The 17,821-nt window shown below is 45.6% G+C and overlaps 1 protein-coding gene across 1 annotated transcript in view; it reads left to right on the forward strand.

The window, feature by feature from the left end:
* STARD6 (StAR related lipid transfer domain containing 6) overlaps positions 1-7,738 on the forward strand; it is a 15,460-nt gene extending 7,722 nt beyond the window's left edge. Inside the window, exons 4-6 of the mRNA XM_018570971.1 lie at positions 2,963-3,080; positions 5,809-5,902; positions 7,582-7,738. Of these exons, the coding sequence (XP_018426473.1) occupies positions 2,963-3,080; positions 5,809-5,902; positions 7,582-7,738 (369 nt within the window). The remainder of the gene's footprint in view (positions 1-2,962; positions 3,081-5,808; positions 5,903-7,581) is intronic.
* The last annotated feature ends 10,083 nt before the right edge of the window (positions 7,739-17,821 follow it).

The following is a 17,821-nucleotide window of genomic DNA, read 5'->3' on the forward strand; positions in this document are numbered from 1 at the left end:
GACTCTTCCCTCCCTTCAGATTCTGCCTTATTTCCTACCTGAGCTCAGATTGTTTTTTCTGTAGGCCAGAGGGTATTATTATTATATAAGATTGATATAGTGCCAACAGTTTGCGCCACGCTTTACAATATATGGAAGATATTATAATCACAATATTATTCAAGACACGATGGTAAAAAGGGCCCTGCCCCTGAGGGCTTACAATCTAAAAGGGAGGGGCAAGTGATACATGAGGAGGTCGCTGTGTGGAGATGAATTGTTTGAGAAGGTGATGGTTCAGTGGTTAGGTTGAGGTGGGATAGTGGTTGGGTTGGTTCACAACTGAGAATAAGCATAGCCCTTGGGGTTGTGGGTACCAAATCATGGGGGCATGGGACTTTTGGCTCTCTGAATAATAAAATAATAATCTAATCATTAGATTTTTAACTATCAATCTGGCAATCTGCGGCTGTCTACAATCACTGCATAAGCACAGCCTTAGCTGCACGGCAGTGATTGGAGACAGCCGCAAAATGCCAGGCAGATTTAAAAAAGTAGGCCATCACAGTGCATGTGTTCCCCCACAAATAATACAATAAAGAAGGCAGAAATAGTGAGTTATTTCTCCTCCTATCACACTAATGTAATGTCTCTCTAAGCACATCCATATGCAGGTATATTACATAGTCCCCTGCGCTCAACCAGTCAAAAGATTTGTTCATGTTCCAAGTTTGCATGCATGTGTAAAGCCTTGCTGGCACATAATGGCATGGGGATGACATGAATATGTGGGGCATCTACAATTGGATAATAGCTTGACATGCTGCTCAGCCAATTTCTGGCCCACGATGGGCCTGTATTTTGTTTTGTTGTTTGTCATGAAGTGTTTTACTGGTAGTAATTGTACTCAGGAGTCTCTACAAAATGCTTGGAGATTTATCTCAAGTGTCGGGAGACCCAGAAAAGGACCCTCAAAACTGGGTGTCCCCAAAGTTTTATGGCTAAATTGACAGCCCTGATACTAGGCAATCCATTGAGGGTCTGTGATAATAAATGGTCAAATAGAGAGTCACACCGCACTCCTTACCGAGAAGCCCCATATATTGTGGGGAGCTGGGGGGTGCCAAAGTGGCCACTTATGGCGCAGCCAAATACTTACAAAACAGAATAAATGGTCACTGTGCAAAAGTGATGTTTTGCCTCATGAAGGGACCGGACAGGTTCCGAAACGTTGCCACGCATAGTGATATGACCTACTAGAATGAATAAAAGGATTTCGTATTGAAGAAAACCTGGAGTGCTGGTGACCATTTATTCTGTTTTGTGATCATAAATGGGTTAAAGGCATAGCCCACCTATTGCAAAAAATAATAATAAATGCTCCCACGTCGATCAAAAAAAATGTGCATTCATTGATTTTTGTGTATTTGCATTGCTAACTGCGATCATTGGATCGTGGGTGCATTGCACAAGCTCTTGCAGACTATTCCCCCAGCCCCCAGTCCGTATGCAGGTATGGACCAGACCTTCTCAAATTGGGCTGGAGGAAGCAATCAATGCACTACAAGTGGCTGACATCACCACTCTTGTGCTTCATTGAGATCTATGAGTCCCTCTGCTGCAGTGGCAGATGGAGCTTGTAGTCTTTTCATTCACAGACTCAGTGAATGGATCTGTAAATGGATGACGTGGCTGTGCAGGTGAAGCCACACACAGCCGTGCCAGATTCAAATGTATACAGGTGGGGAGAAGCACCCCGCGATTCAGGTAAGGTAGGGTGAAACATAAAACCAATATGGGTGTAACATAAAACATGGTCACAAAGGTAAACTTAGCCTTTAAGAGCCCCCGATGGGCATTTTGTCAAGTCATCATTGGCTATATCATTTGACATGGGAAGTCTTGGCTCTAGACTTCCTGTTGTGCAGAGAATGTTGCACATTCATTCAGTCCGGCAGATGCTGTTCACCATACCAATTGTGAGCTACCTCTTCTCTGCATCCTTAACCTATCCCATATTTGTAAACTCCTTCCCCTTCCCTTCATTGGGATTGGAGTTACCCTTTAATGTTACTACACTAATGTTAGTCAGATCAGTTTTATCTGAACTGTGAACGATATACAAGCAGTCCCCGGGTTACAAACAAGATAAGGACTGTAGGTTTGTTATTTAGTTGAATTTGTATGCAAGTCGGAACAGGTACATTTTTTAAGTATAACTCCAGCCCCCCAATTTTTTTTTTTTTAGTTTTGGATAGCATAGGGAAGGGTTTACCCCCTGTAACGTTTGTTTTGTTGTGTGTGCCCCTGTTCAGAAGATTTCACCTCACTTTCTGTCCCTGTGACAATTAGATTTTGAAAATTTTGGGTCGTCGTGGAAACAAGGATTGGTGATAAAGCTTCAGTGGAGACACCTTTTTCCCATGATCACTCTTACAGGAGTGAATTTGCCTTCCTAGGGGTAGATTTCCTCTCACTTCCTGTTGTCTCAAGGACAGGAAGTGGGATTAAATCTTTCTAATGAGGATACAGACAGCAGTAAAAACCTCACAATGACCCGGAAGAAGAGGCGGGCAACCCTCGTCTGCACGTCTAACAAGAGCCAACTTCCTGTAATGTACGTACAGTACTCCAATCAGACCAAAAAAAGCGGGCACTACTCGTCAGTACGAGCGCGGGAGCATTACAACTACCTCTGCTGTACAGTAATAGCCAGGGCCGGCCTTAGGGGTGTGCGAGCAGTGCGGCCGCACAGGGCGCCATGGCAACAAGGGCGCAGTGCGGCCGACACAGCTCGTCCTGGGGGCGGCTTCTCTCAAAGGGGCGCTGTAAAGCTTTCTCGCACAGGGCGCCTAAAGGCCTAAGGCCGGCCCTGGTAATAGCCTCCGTTTGTAAGTAGGAGTCGTATGTAAGTCCGATGTTTGTTACTCAGGGACTGCCTGTATTACTATATTATTGTTCTAATAAAGTTTTCTTATTCTAGGACACCGTGATCGGTCATACCATCACTCACAGTTACGGTATGGGTCTTATTTCATCACGAGAATTTGTGGATCTGATACACATTAGGAGGTATGACGGAGGAGTCGTCACCACTAACTGTGAGTGTGTTTTTGTTTTCAAACCCATTAAAGACAGAGGGTAAAACAAAGCTTAACGCCTGGACCCCGTTTTGCAGCTTTGGCTTGTGTTACTAAAACTGTACATATCCTTGAAACTAAGTAGTGGTTAATTTTTTTAAATTTGTGTGAATATGAATACCGGGCCAATATCTGCACAAACGAATCTTCTATAGTTTTATCCTTTACAAGTGTAATTACATGTAAATGTTCTGAGTGTAATAACGGATTATGGCCACCAGATGGCACTAAAGGAGCATAATATATAAATATTGATTTTCTATGCTCCTCAGCTCCATCTAGTGGCCGTAATGCATTTGACTTTGTGTTGTTTAAGATACATTTAAGGGACCTTCTTGTATTGGGGAATTTCGCTACTCCTGGCGTTCATGGCGATACCACGTATGTGTACATTATTTGTTGTTTGTACCCGTAGTGGGGGTACAAACTAATGCTACCTAAAACACCCTGACACTAAACACTGAATGGAATTACATAACTTCCGCATTCAGTGATTTGAGGGGAGATTAGTGGGTGGACTGTGCTGATCTCCTCTCCGAATCCAGCCACAGAGACCTGCATTGAGGACAGCGGAACCCAGGAGAGCTGGCTGTAGAGGGATGCGTCACCCGCCCCTATGCGTCAGCCAAAACAGCCTACGTACAAAACAATGATCGCGCTACACATGTTGGGTATCGATGCGCACGCCGGAGTGAGGGCCATAATTCTAGGGCCAATATTTATGTGCATCTCAAAACTTATGACCTGTGGGGACTTTTAGAGCATCCACTATGGACTTTTTGGGGTTCTGAATTTTGTCTCCGTTTCAGACACACACAATTTTTAACCTGGGCATGTTGGGTATCTATTTACTCGTTGTAACCTCATCTTTTATTTTACAAAATGGGTATTTTATTGTGTTTTGGGGCACTAAATTTACGTTAAGTGCATTTTTCACTACATTTTTGGGTTTGATAATAATTTGCAACTGCCGCCATTTTATTCTACAGGGTGTTGGCTTTCAGAAAATACATAATGCTTTTTGGGGTTTTGAAGTAATTTTCAGGCCTAAAATGTGGATTATAACATGGGTGCAAAAAACGAAAAAAAAAAAGGTCTCAGTCATTAACTACCTCCCGGCCGGCCGTTGATAAAAAACTGCCGGTCGTGAGCTCTCTAGATCTGAGCGGGCGTCTTTAGACGTCCCCTAAGCCACGCCCAATCGTGTGTGGTGCGCGCGAGTGGGAAAGACAGAAAATGTAAAAACAGGCAGCGATGCCTGTTAACATAGAAGCGATCCGCGGGCTATAGAGCCGGCGGAACGCTTGTATGAGCTGCCGGCCCGTGTGCCCCCTTCCACGGCCCCCTCTCATGTTGTCACGCTGGTCCCGGGCTCCGCTGTGCCCGGTGCGAGTCCGGGAGCAGCATAGTGCCTCTCTGACAGGGGATCAGAGTGAGGTCGGTACACGATCTCCCTCCGGTCCGCTGTCAGAATGTGGAAGTGGTGTATAATACATCACTTCCACATTCTTGTGTCACTCTCCAGCTTCAGACGCTGGAGAGAAGCTGATGAAGCAGATCTGTGCTTCATCAGCTTCTTTTGGGGGGTCCTAGGTGACATTAGGGGTCTTTGGACCTGTCACATCTTTTGCTATCACATGGGGGGTGGGGGGGGGTTCTTAGCCCCCTATGTGATAGCAATAAAGTTGAGTGGGAAAAAAAAAATAGGAAAAAAAGTTTCCAAAAACAAAATTTAAAGTTACACATATAAAAAAAGAATTTAAAAAAACAATTTTTTTAAAAAAAAGTCCCCACCCATACATACACGCATGCAAACATGTGTCCGGTGCGCATACCTGCGAAAACGACGATTGCACCGATTACGCCGCACATGTTACATATCGCCGCAAATGTCGCAGTGAGAGCAATAATTCTAGGGCCATCAATCACTGATAACACTACACTGATGAGCGGTAAAAGCTTTTAAAGAGTCGCCAATTGTCAATTTTGGGTGAGGTAGTTTTTGGCGGTGCGCGCAATTTTTAAGCTTGACATGTTTGGTGTCTATTTACCCGACGTGACCCCGTCTTTTAACTTTTACCAAACAATTGGGTAATAATAATTGTTTCCTAGCATAATGTTAAAAAAAACTTAAACTTTTCAAAATTTTCAGTAATCTTTCCTAAATATAGTAAAAAATAAAAACCCCCGGTAGTGATTCCATACCACCAACAGAAAGCTCTATCTGTCCCCAAAAAATGGTATAAAATGTATTTCAGTACAGCGTTGCGTGACGGAATAAATGTCAGTCAAAGTACCGCAGCGCTGAATACTGAAAAATGGCCTGGCCAGGAAGGGGGTGTCATCAAGCGGTTAAGGGGTTCAAGCTCCGAGGGGTTTTAGATCTACGTTAATTGAAATCACTTTGCAAAGATCTTCCTTGCCATGAAAAATCTGTTTCTGTCGACCGGCAAAAGAAAAGAACAAAAGACAAAATCAATCATTCATCCACTATGGCTCAATGTTCTTTGATAATGGAATATGGAAACTTCCAAGGGGGTGAATACTTTTTCTAGGAACGGTATTATCACACAGCCCGCCTCTGTGGGTTGTGAGCGCCCTCTAGTGGCAGAAAATGGTCAGTGCAACCTGAAGGTGAAAATGTTTGTTCAATATTTTTTTAATGAGCCTTTATTTCTATTTCCTCCAGCTGTGAGTCTTGAGTATGAAAAATGCCCGGTGACTTCCGATCGCATTCGAGGCTTCAACAACCCATGTGGATATATATGTTCTCCGCTGCCCGAGTAAGTAACCCAGGCTTCATTTTGAAAAGTAAACCGTAACTGAACAACATTTATTTTGTGCGTCATAAGAAATCGATTTTTTTTAAAACACAATACTTCTTGTCACCTTTTTTTATCCACTGTTGCAATTCAGTGCTACCAATCTCCGGCAGCCTCTTTGCAGCAACTTTCTGTCCACACGTACTCCAGTGATGCTGCATTGTATTTCTCAGGACGTGTTTTCTGATGGTGACGGCAGTGGGCCGTGACTGTGCAACGTGCATTGAAACTACCACTTGTAGTCTCCAGTAAAAAACCTGTGACAATGCAGGAGTACAACTGAGGGACATGGACAGAGTGTTGTCACCATGTAACAAGGACCTTCATGGCAGGATCACCAGGTGCTATCTTAAAGCTGAACTCCAGGGACAAATTCAAACTGCCTTGCAGAAGACTTCCCTCTCCCGCCGCCGCATTGCGAGGGCTCAATGCTTGTTTTTGTCTAGGGCTTTAAATGCAGTTTTTACTTATCTTAGACCTCACCCCCGCAGACTTCCTCCTCTACGTGCAACCAGTCCCCAAAGTCAATTCTCTGTGATGTTCCATCACGTGGAGGCATTCTAACATCACCATGACCACCAGTCCCGCATAGTAATTGATAGGGATGCACCAATACTAATACTAGTATTGGTATCAGTGCCGAAAATGGAGCATTTGGGCCAGTCACCGATACCGAGTACTGATACCGGTGCTTCTTCTGGCATGAGCCGGCTTCCCGGGCAATCAGGAAGCTGGGTGGTGGGTAATGACATACCGCCCCACTTTCCGATTGGCCGGGAAGCTGGCTCCACGTTGTTTGGCCGGGAAACTGGCTTTCCAGCCAATCAGCATGGAGCTGGGAGGTGGTCATTACTCGCCCCCAGCTTCCTGGAAGCTGGCTTCATGTTCCCCTACGGCACTGCCGGTCAGAGAAAATCTTCCTCTGACAGGAAGTTCCGATATCAGGATAAGTTTCGACTACTGTGGGAGTGATGAGGGAGCTAGAGAGCAGGAGGTCTTGAGAGGAGCGGAGAGGACGGTTTGGGTGATATTTTGAGATGAGGTTGGAGATGTAGTTGGGGGCGGAGTTGTGGATGGCTTTATATGTTGTTGTAAGTATTTTGAATTGTATTCATTGGGCAATTGGGAGCCAGTGGATGGATTCACAAAGAGGGGCGGCAGACACTGAGCGGTTGGTAAGGTGGATGAGTCTGGCAGCAGCATTCATGATAGACCCAAGGGGGGATAGCCTGTGTAGTGGTAGGCCAAGTCTTTCTCATGGGCAAAACGTGTCCACAATGTGTGCGGAAGCTTATCCAGTCCCTCCTGCATCTCACTCATTCCTAATGACCCATCAGTTCGATGGGCTGGTTCTATGAAGCCATTGGAACAGCGAGGCAACTCGCACTTCCAGACGGAGAGGTCAGCGATTTCTTATTATCACACTGTTCCTTTAGTAGGACTGTTTCCCTGATAGGTAGTCACTAGAGGGGAGTCCACAAATCTGTAGAAGACATGGTCATCAAATGATGGAACACCAAAGACGTAGAGAAACTTCACATCATAAAATGGTCATACAATGCCGCAAAATGTGGAATTGTTTTTATTGCGTCTTATGCTGAATTACGAATTGTGTTTTATCGTCCATTTTCTATATGCAGGAATCCGGCACATTCCAAGCTTGTGGTCTTCATACAAACAGAACTTGGTGGTCTTCTACCACGAGCTTTGGTGGAATCGGCATTACCCAGCAACATTATCGGCCTCATCACCAACGTCCGGGAAGGAACTAAAAAATTTGTACAAGACGGAAAATGAATTATCTGTAATTGTAATGACGGCTCGCGGCCTCCCAGGAGGACAGAGAAGATGTCACTGAATTTTAGGCTACAGGAAAGACAAATTAATATACATTGGACTGTGTCACTTCTAGCGCTGCAACAACTAATCGATTAAATCGATAATGAGAATCGTTGGCAACAATTCTCATCATCGATTAGTGGATTTTTCGATTAGTTGCCGCCCCTCTGCTTCTGCTTTCTCCTCCCCGCTGGTGCTGGCTGCAGCGGTCTGTGTCCATTTCAATCCCTGCTGCTCTCCCCACCTGTATCGTCAGAGGCAGCGGGGACACAGACCACTGCAGTCCTGCAGTTGGCACCAGCAGGGCAGAGAGACCGCTGTGACTGCATTCCCGTACTACCCCCCGACTGCAGGAGGTGCATTGCAGTGCCATTCATTTTCAATAGATACGAAATGCACCTCCCGTCCGCAATGTGATTGTCCACACTAGAACGTGCGGTACTGCAATGACCTGCGCTCCAGTGGAGTGCGATTTTTAAAAATGTGCATAGTTTTATTCTGAAGTAAAACTTTGCCTGTAACGCGGCATTTGTGTATCTTGTAATTTTTTTTTATTGTATCAGATTAATCGAAAAAAATAATTGGTCAACTAATCGATTATGTAGATAATCGTTAGCTGCAGCCCTGGTCACTTCCTGTCCTGCCTCTATGTTAGGATGATTGGGCCAACAACACATTTTTATATATACATATTACACATATGATAAAATTCTCATGTACCAGGACCAAAATCAGCCAGTGAGTGGGACAGGCCAACCGAACCTGATATTTCAGTAATGGATCCTAGAGAACTTAAAGGGGAACTATTGGGTCAGTGCTTCCCCCCATAGTTCTCCCCAGGGTCACAGGAGGACACAAACTACAGCTTGCGGTATACTGAGACGCCGCAACCGGGACGGATCCCGACATTACTGTCTGGATCCACCCAGCTGCCTGAGTGACAGTGGGCTCTGCCTATCTAGAGGCAGAGCCAGCTGTACCCGCCCCCTCCCCCGTCCGTTCTGCCAGTCAGCGCTGGAGGATCGGACAGGGGAGGGGGGAATCCCTGCAGGGAGCGGTGAGTGGCAGTCACGGCTCTCTGCAGGGAGATGATCGAGAAGTGAGCGAGCGGCGGTATGCGTTCGCTCACTTCCCGATCTATTGAGCCGACCTGTGACAGTTTCATTGTCACAGGTTGGCTAGAACTATGAGGATGAGTTATTTTCACTCACCTCATAGTTCTCCTTTAATGCTGAACTCCAGGCAGATGGAAAATACACAATAATGCCGTTCTGCTTTCATTATGATGTCATTCGATGTATTTGCATGCAGTGGAAGAACCTAAATTTGACTTGGTATCAGCTCTTGTAGCCACTGTACAGAAGAGCTCAGACTGGGAGAGGAAGAAGCAGCACAAGGGCAAGGGGCATGCTAATAGGCGGAGAGAGCAGAGTGACAGAGAGATGAGCTCATCATTCTGCTGCTTCTCCTTTCACCTTCCAGTCACAGGCTGGGGGTGGAATGGAGAACTGTAGGTGATCCTGCAATAGAGAAAGATCAGGACTCCTCCCCTGACAGGCAGGGCTGTGCTGTGTGGTAGGACCGTGCAAATCTCAGGACTGGATGGACCAAAATACAAATTGTTTGGCAAGTAAAACATCTCCCATATCTATGTTTGATGGGTGTATTCAGCCATTTACCTAAAGTTCAGCCTTCAGAACTGCGAGCAGTTAAACAATTAACTCTTGCAATGGCGCTGCCCCCACACTGCAAGGGTTAACTGCTCGTTTTACTCTGTCTAAAATAAAAAAGATATACTCACCTGATCCTCAGTCCCATCGGGCTGCTAGACCGGTCCCTGCGGCCTCCTCTTTCCCAGGCTCCGGCGGTCTATGTCCTGCTGACGTCATTCCGTGTAATACAAGTCCATTGACACTGGCAGAGATTCCCCAGCCAGAGCGGAGGGGGAGAGAGCTGAGCCATCACTGCTGCAGGACCGAGGATCAGGTGACTTTTTCACCTCTAGACCAAAACAAGCAGTTAACCCTTACAGTGCAGGGGTAGTGCCACTGCATGGGTTATTTTTTTTTAATTGCCTGGAGTTCTTCTTTAACCTCAGATGGCCCTTCTTGTATCTTGAAGATTCATGCGGTGCGATCTCTCTGCTGGCAGAGTATCAGGCGCTGCTTTCGAGAGAGAGAGATGGAGAGAGCGAGAGATGGAGAGAGAGAGAGGTGGAGAGAGAAAGAGATCGATTATATATATATATAAGAGAGAGAGATCTAGAGAGAGAGAGAGTTCTAGAGAGAGAGAGATCTAGAGAGAGAGAGAGAGAGAGAGATCGAGAGAGAGAGAGAGAGTTCTAGAGAGAGAGAGAGAGAGTTCTAGAGAGAGAGAGAGATCTAGAGAGAGAGAGATCTAGAGAGAGAGAGAGAGATCTAGAGAGAGAGAGAGAGAGAGAGATATCTAGAGAGAGAGAGAGATCTAGAGAGAGAGAGAGAGATCTAGAGAGAGAGAGATCTAGAGAGAGTTCTAGAGAGAGAGAGATCTAGAGAGATCTAGAGAGAGAGAGAGATATATATATATATAGAGAGAGAGAGAGATCTAGAGAGAGAGAGATCTAGAGAGAGTTCTAGAGAGAGAGAGATCTAGAGAGATCTAGAGAGAGAGAGAGATATATATATATAGAGAGAGAGAGAGATCTAGAGAGATCTAGAGAGAGAGAGAGATATATATATATATAGAGAGAGAGAGTTCTAGAGAGAGAGAGATCTAGAGAGAGAGAGAGATCTAGATATATATATATATAGAGAGAGAGAGATCTAGAGATATATATATATAGAGAGAGAGAGATCTAGAGATATATATATATAGAGAGAGAGAGAGAGAAAGAGATTGAGAAGGAGAGATCGAGATGGAGAGAGAAATTGAGAGAAATCTAGAGGGAGAGAGATCGAGAGAAGCGGGAGAGAGAGACAAGGTAGAGAGATCTAGAGAGAGAGAGACACGAGAGAGATCGAGAGAGAGGGGGAGAGAGAGACTGTCTCATAATAGGTGTCAGGTCAACAGGATAGGTACACAGATCTCACCGCCAAAGTCTATAGGTGCCCATACACTTTACAACCCTCGCAAGACTTTTGTCTTGCGAGGGTTGTAAAGTAATTAAAAAAACGTCTTCTTGGACAGGCAGATCGTACTTGCGATCAACGCAAGCCTGCCCCCCTGGGGGGTGGGCTTACGATGACTGCACTGAGGGGCGGGCTTAAGATGACTGCAAACGGGCCTGTTCGGCAGTTGTCGAACTAGCAGGCCACTAACTCGCCGAGAATCGTACGATTCCCGGCGGGTTTTCTAGCCTGCTGGTTCGACGGAAGACGTGCGACCGTACAGTAGAAACGGTCGCACGCCTTCCATATACTGCACAATTCTCGTACGATCGTGGGATTTCCCGCCATTGTCGTACGAGAATCGTACAGTGTATGGGCACCTTTAAGCAATCTTTCTCAATGTTTTTTTACGTGACCGGACCCTTTAAAATGATGCCACATCTCGAGGCACCCCAGTCTGAAATGTATGGACTTTAAGGGGGCAACCCCATGCAAAAACACACAGAAAGTAGGGGTTTCCCCCTTTACATCGCAGGCCCCCCTTAAATCAGGACCCCCCTTTACATCAGAATCCTACCAACACACCAGGAGCCTGAGCTGCGGGAGCATGCTAGAAGGTGGGAGGACAGGCCAGAAGATATCAAGGTGCCCTTTAGGAAGCCAGAAGGCACCCTAGGGGTTCCATGACACCCTGGCTGTGAAAGGCTGGTCTACAGGAGATAAAAGAGACACCTGAGGGAGAGTCAGGCAATTAGCATAAACCCAAATCTTGAAATATCCTTTTTGGGTGGGCGGTCCCTTTTATACAACTAGAGTAAAATCTCAGATTAGGGAAACAAACTTATTTGATTTTTTTATGTCTGTTTTTTTTTTTTCTACATCGTTTGGCAAAAACAAATAATAAAGAGGACCTTTCAGTAATTCTACAAATCTTTATGAATACATTTCAGACGTCACAATAAACAGCGAGGATATCATTTTTCAAACAATCTCTTCCGTTTATCATTACACATTAGTCCGTGTACATCAGTCCAGTGACTCTGACTAGGCAGGAGCAAGCATTTCCTCAGTCTCCCCTCCCCCAGTGATCAGTCTGCTGCAGGTGATCCCGCCCTGTTTTTTGGCGGTGGCACATGTGACCGGCAAAAGGTGAAGCATTCCAACAGTTTCTGAGCTGTTCCAGGGCAGATCGGCATCGCAGATGGTATGTGCAGGAGAACCGATCTGCCCTGGAACAGCTGATCGGTCCTCAAATTGTCACTTCTATCCGACTTTGTGGATTGTCTGTGAAGGTTCTCATTCATTCAGGTCATGGGATATCTGTAAAAAAAAAGGTCAAGGCAACTGGACTTGCTGTGTTTTTTCTTGAAGACGTTTCACCGGTCATCCAATCAGCTTTCTCAATTCAGAATGACTTGTACAAAGCTTGAATAGAGGTGGGGAGGGGATGCAGGATACCACTGGCTCCGGTGTTCTATCAAATTCTCCAACTCCCATCAATCAGTGCGCCTGAGCAGCCACTCAAGAGAAGGATCAAGCTGCACAATCTGAGGCAGTGCGCTTGCGCGGGCACCCGATGCCACAAGTGACGGTAGTTGGAGAAACTCAATGACAAATTCGAAACCGAGCCGCACCTACGGCAAGTGGAGAAGTCAACGAGGATTGCAAAAATTGACGGCTGGCGCACGCGCACTAGTGCCATCAAGTCGAAATCTACAATGGATGTGACGTCACGAGTTGGAGATCTGGACAGAACACCGGCTCTGTTCGGCATCCTGCCCAGTTCATTGGCGTCACTAATGAGCCAGGAGCTGGGCAGGACGCCAACTGGAGCATCCCGCTCTTAGCAACCTAGGACGCTCTGGCCTCCATGTGCCTCATTAAAGGAACCTCCCTGGTTTTTAGACAATGAGGGATTATTTTGTGCTCATTCAATGCAGAACAATAATGACCCCTCACCAATGACACAATTATTTACCAAACTGAAACTAAGCTGCTGAGCAAAGGCGGGCAAATCACCGCCACACTGAACTACATCTATGAGCGCGTATCCCTCCGCCAGATGGGCCGGAACTAGAACCGCGGAGGGATACGGCGTTGCTAAGTAGTCCGAAGTCACTGGAGAGAGGCAGGCGAGGGACATGCTTGGTGTAGGAGGACACTGAGCGCTGCTGGATGGAGAAGCAGAGGATGGAGTGCCTGGCTCTGCCACCGGGTTGGAAGAAGGAGGAGGTCATTAGGAAGACCAGGCTGACTGCGGGCAATGTCTACTACTTTAGGTACCCGGGGATACAGGCGGGCGGGGAACTTCACACTGACAGGAAACACTGCGAACTTCTCAGCCGTTTGCTGATAGCGCTGTGCTGATTGGATGTCTGTTAGTTGTCTCGACATTCCATTGGCTGTTGCGGTCTTCAGGAATTTAAATTACCGATTGGCTGGGTGTCTGCATCGGTGCTCTGATTGGCTGTACTTATTCTCACTGTTGTCAGCTCGCTTTGCGGTTGGTTGTTTACTCTGCAGCTGATATTGTTACAGTGTTTGAATGTGTGACTATGGCGCTTGCAGAGGATTGCCCGGATGTCCCGCTGATTCCAATGCAGGAATTGGGTTTTATCAGTGAGCTTCACCCAGGATGACCTAAAAATTATTTTACCACAAGACCAGGTGTTACACCCCCTTCCTGGCCCGGCCATTTTTCAGTATTCAGCGCTGCAGTACTTTGACATTTATTCCGTCATGCAACGCTGTACTGAAATGAATTTTATACCACTTTTTTGGGGACAGATAGAGCTTTCTTTTGGTGGTATTTAATCACCACTGGGGTTTTATTTTTTTACTATATAATGAAAAAAGTACCGAAGATTTAGAAAAAAAAACTTTTCCCTACTTTATGTTAAAGCCATTTATTCTTACCCATATTTTTGGTAAAATATAAAACACGGGGCCACGTCTGGTAAATAGACGCCAAACATGTCAAGCTTTAAAATTGCGCACGTCCGCGAAATTGCAAAAAAATACCATACCCAAAATTGGACCTAGGCGACGCTTTAAAACCTTTTACTGCTCATCAGTTTAGTGTTATCAGTGATTAATGGCATTTTTTTTTTTTTTTTTTTTTTGGGGGTGTGGAACTTTTTTTTTTTCCACTTAACTTTATTGGTATCGCATAGGGGGATAAGAAGGCCCCTATGTGATAGCAAAGATGATCTGACAGGTCCTCTTTATGGAGACATCAGGGGTCTTTAGGACCCCTAATGTCACCTAGGGCCCCCCAAAGAAGCTGATGAAGCAGAGATCTGCTTCACCAGCTTCTGAAGCTGGAGAGTGACAGCAGAATGTGGAAGTGATGTAATATACATCACTTCCTGCATTCTGACACCGGAGGGAGTTGTGTGCAGATCTCCCTCTGATTCCCTGTCACAGAGCTGCCGTGCCGGTCCCGGCCCGCCCAGGGCACAGTGGAGCTCGGGAACAGCGCTGCGGAGGGGTTGTACACAGCGGCCCGTTCGGCAGTCATCCCTCGATCATGTTAAAAACCAGCCGGAAATCGTACGATTCTCGGCAGGTTTTCCAACATGCTCGAAATACAAAGTCGTGCAACCGTACATTAGAAACGGTCGCACGCCTTCATACACTGCACGATTCTCGTATGTTCGTGGGATTTCCCGCCATTCTCGTACGAGAATTGTGCAGTGTATGGGCACCTTTAAGACAGGAGCCAATTACACTACCAGCATGCCTTTTGGAGTGTGGGAGGTAACCGGAGTACCCAGAGGAATCCCACCCAAACACGGTGACAACATGCAAACTCCATGCAGAGAGTGACCTGGCTAGGATACAACTCAGGGACCCCCAGTGCTGCAAGTTACAAGTGCTAACCACTAAGCCCACGTGTCCAGGGACTCCAGTGTTGTCCTGCGTCACCATCTTCTTTTCGTCTCTCGCTGTCTCTTTGGGGTATCTTACAGCCGGTGTTCTATCAAAGATTGTGACTGCTAGGGATGCACCGATACCGTTATTTTGGTACCGAGTAACGATACTTTTTTTTCGGTACTCGCCGATACCAATTACAGAGTACCGGAAGTCCCATTCAGGGAGCCAGGTGGCGTGTAATGACTCGCCACCTGATTAACAAAAAAGCCGTCCCATACAAATCCCCATATTAATCGTATGATCCGTGGTCACACATTTTAACCTAATCCCGCCCAGTTTTTCGGCGGTGGAATGTGTGACCGGTCACACATTTTAACATAATCACGCCCACTTTTTCGGCGGTGGAATATATGACAAGCAAAAGGAGAAGTATTCCACCACTTTCTCAGCTGTTCCAGGGCAGATCGGCATCGCATATCGTATGTGCAGGAGAACCGATCTGCCCTGGAACAGCTGATCGGTCCTGAAATGTGACATTGTGGAATGTCAGATCCCACTCACCAAGTCGGATAGAAGTGACATTTCAGGACCGATCAGCTGTTCCAGGACAGATCGGTTCTCCTGCACATACGATATGCGATGCCGATCTGCCCTGGAACAGCTGAGAAAGTGGTGGAATTCTTCTCCTTTTGCCGGTCACATATTCCACTGCCGAAAAAGTGGGCGTGATTGTGTTAAAATGTGTGACCACGTCCCAATCTTTGATAGAACACCGGCCTTCTGATGATTGGCAGTGGCACATGCAACATAGAGCACCCCAAAGCCTCATTGAATGCTTCACAACGTCACTCATCCCAGGAGGCTGCAGGGTGGTGTGTGGTGACGCCTAGTCAAGGTTAGCTTGCGCACAAACCGGGACTAACGAGGAAACAAGCATTTCTTTACAAAGAATTTTGTCTTATTTGGTAATTATTTGCCATCCTTGGCAGTAAATGATGGATGGAATTTTACGCACATTCACGATTAATATAATAATGTAATTGCTTACAATGTTAATTGTGAATGTGCGTAAAATTCCATCCATCATTTACTGCCATGGATGGCAAATAATTACCGAATAAGATAAAATTATTTGTAAATAAATGCTTGTTTCCTCGTTAGTCCCGGTTTGTGCGCAAGCGAACATGGTCAGGTTGGCAAATTCGACTGAGTCGGTATTCTCGACAAAGCAGTGGCATGAAGTTTGTCAGGTAGGTGGGGAGGTGGACAGATCACATCATCTTGAGCTGCCGCCTGTGCATGTCTGTGAAGTGTTTGGCAGGGGAGCGTGCACGTGGCTTCATATTGACCCCACTAGCAAACAAAGCTGCCATAAAAAAACCGAGGAATGGCTAGTCAATGGATCAAATTGATCCTCTGATAAATAGTAAATGGTGGCAAAGGACGTGAGCATACAGGAATGCAAGTAACAGTGGCTATATGAAGAATAAATAGAATGAATCTGCGCTCAGGAAGATAAATAAGTAGATAAAGTTAAAAGCCGCTATGCCGAAAAAGCCAAAGGCCCCAAACAATCTAATGTAACACTGCACAGCGCTAATATAAATAAATATATACTCTTGGGTAGGGATGCACAGATATATCGGCCGCCAAAACATATCGGCCGGAAATGGCACTTTTGGCATAATACCGAAAGTGCCATTTTCTGCCCGATACATCGGTGCATCCATTCTTTCTCTCCTCCCCGCTGGGCGCTGCTCTGTGTCCTAGCATGGAGGAGAGAAACTGTCACAAGCAGCCGAGCGCTGTGAGCGGCCGGCATCTCTCCTCCCACACCGCTCAGCCTCCTGTCACAGATCAGGGGAGAGCGGTGTGTGGGCGGTGACAGCCAGCTCTGTCACAGGAGGCTGGGCTCTCCTCCCGCACCGCTCGCTCGGCCTCCTGTGAAAGCGTGTCAGGTTGGAGAGCGGGTACAAGCAGTCAGTGATCGCGGAGTGTTTGTACATAATTGAGGACAGAGGATGGTTACTATATCCTCAGTTATGAATGAATGGGAAGTGATCTACATCCCCTCCTGTTCATTCATGATTGTGGTTACATTCATGTTATGAATGAGCAGGAACACTCAGTTTAGAGGATTCCTGTTCATTGATAACAGGGGCTGCAGAAAAAGAGATTGAGGACTCTGTGTCCTTAATCTTTTTTTCTATTTTAACAGAATAAATATAAAAAAATGTAAGTTTATAAAAAATTAAAATATTTGAAAAAGTTAAATTAATTTTTTACATTTCGGTTTTTAAAACTTCATTTCAGTGCACCTCTACTCTTAGGTATTCATGTGAACAATGATCAAATGGGTGTGGTGGGTAAATCGAATTAATGTGAAAATAAGTAGTGAGTCAATCAATACAAGATAAATAATTAATAAAGATAAAGTATATAAATAGGTGCATCAAAGTGTAATCAATCAATTAAAATCAATTCATAAAAGTGATAGACCTTCCTCACACTAACGTGTGATAAAAGGTAACGTTGTGGAAAAATGTGCAGGATAAAAGGCTAAATTAACATAAGTGAATAAATTCTCCTTCAATGGATCAGTGAATCCAATAGAAATAAAACAAATGTATTTCGTGCCACATTCGTTATGTTGCCTACCTCCTGGAATGCCCCTGTGGGTTACAATATGTGGCCAGAACGACCAGAGAATTAAAAAAAGAGGTTGGAGGAGCATGGTAATAATATAAAAAATGTTTATCAAGACATTTTAAAATATTTCACAACCGAGACCCTGGGGATTAAAGATCTGTGGTATAGATGCAATATGAAAACACCGGAGAGGCTCTAATCTTACTAGGGAAGTATCTACAAATGAATCCAAGTGGAGTTTTTTTGAAAAAATTGTTTGAACAGTGGCTATACCCTCGCGCACCCTTCCCCCAACTTTTCGATCTTGATTGAGAACACAACTATCCAACCCTCCCCCCATGCCAAGGTGCTCGGTGTCATCCTTGACTCGGACCTCACCTTTCTTGCCCACATCCAATCACTATCCAAATCCTGCCGCCTTCACCTTTGT

The sequence above is a fragment of the Nanorana parkeri genome, unplaced genomic scaffold (assembly GCF_000935625.1).
Source record: "Nanorana parkeri isolate BGI_ZX_2015 unplaced genomic scaffold, ASM93562v1 scaffold1644, whole genome shotgun sequence".
Lineage (NCBI taxonomy): Eukaryota > Metazoa > Chordata > Amphibia > Anura > Dicroglossidae > Nanorana > Nanorana parkeri.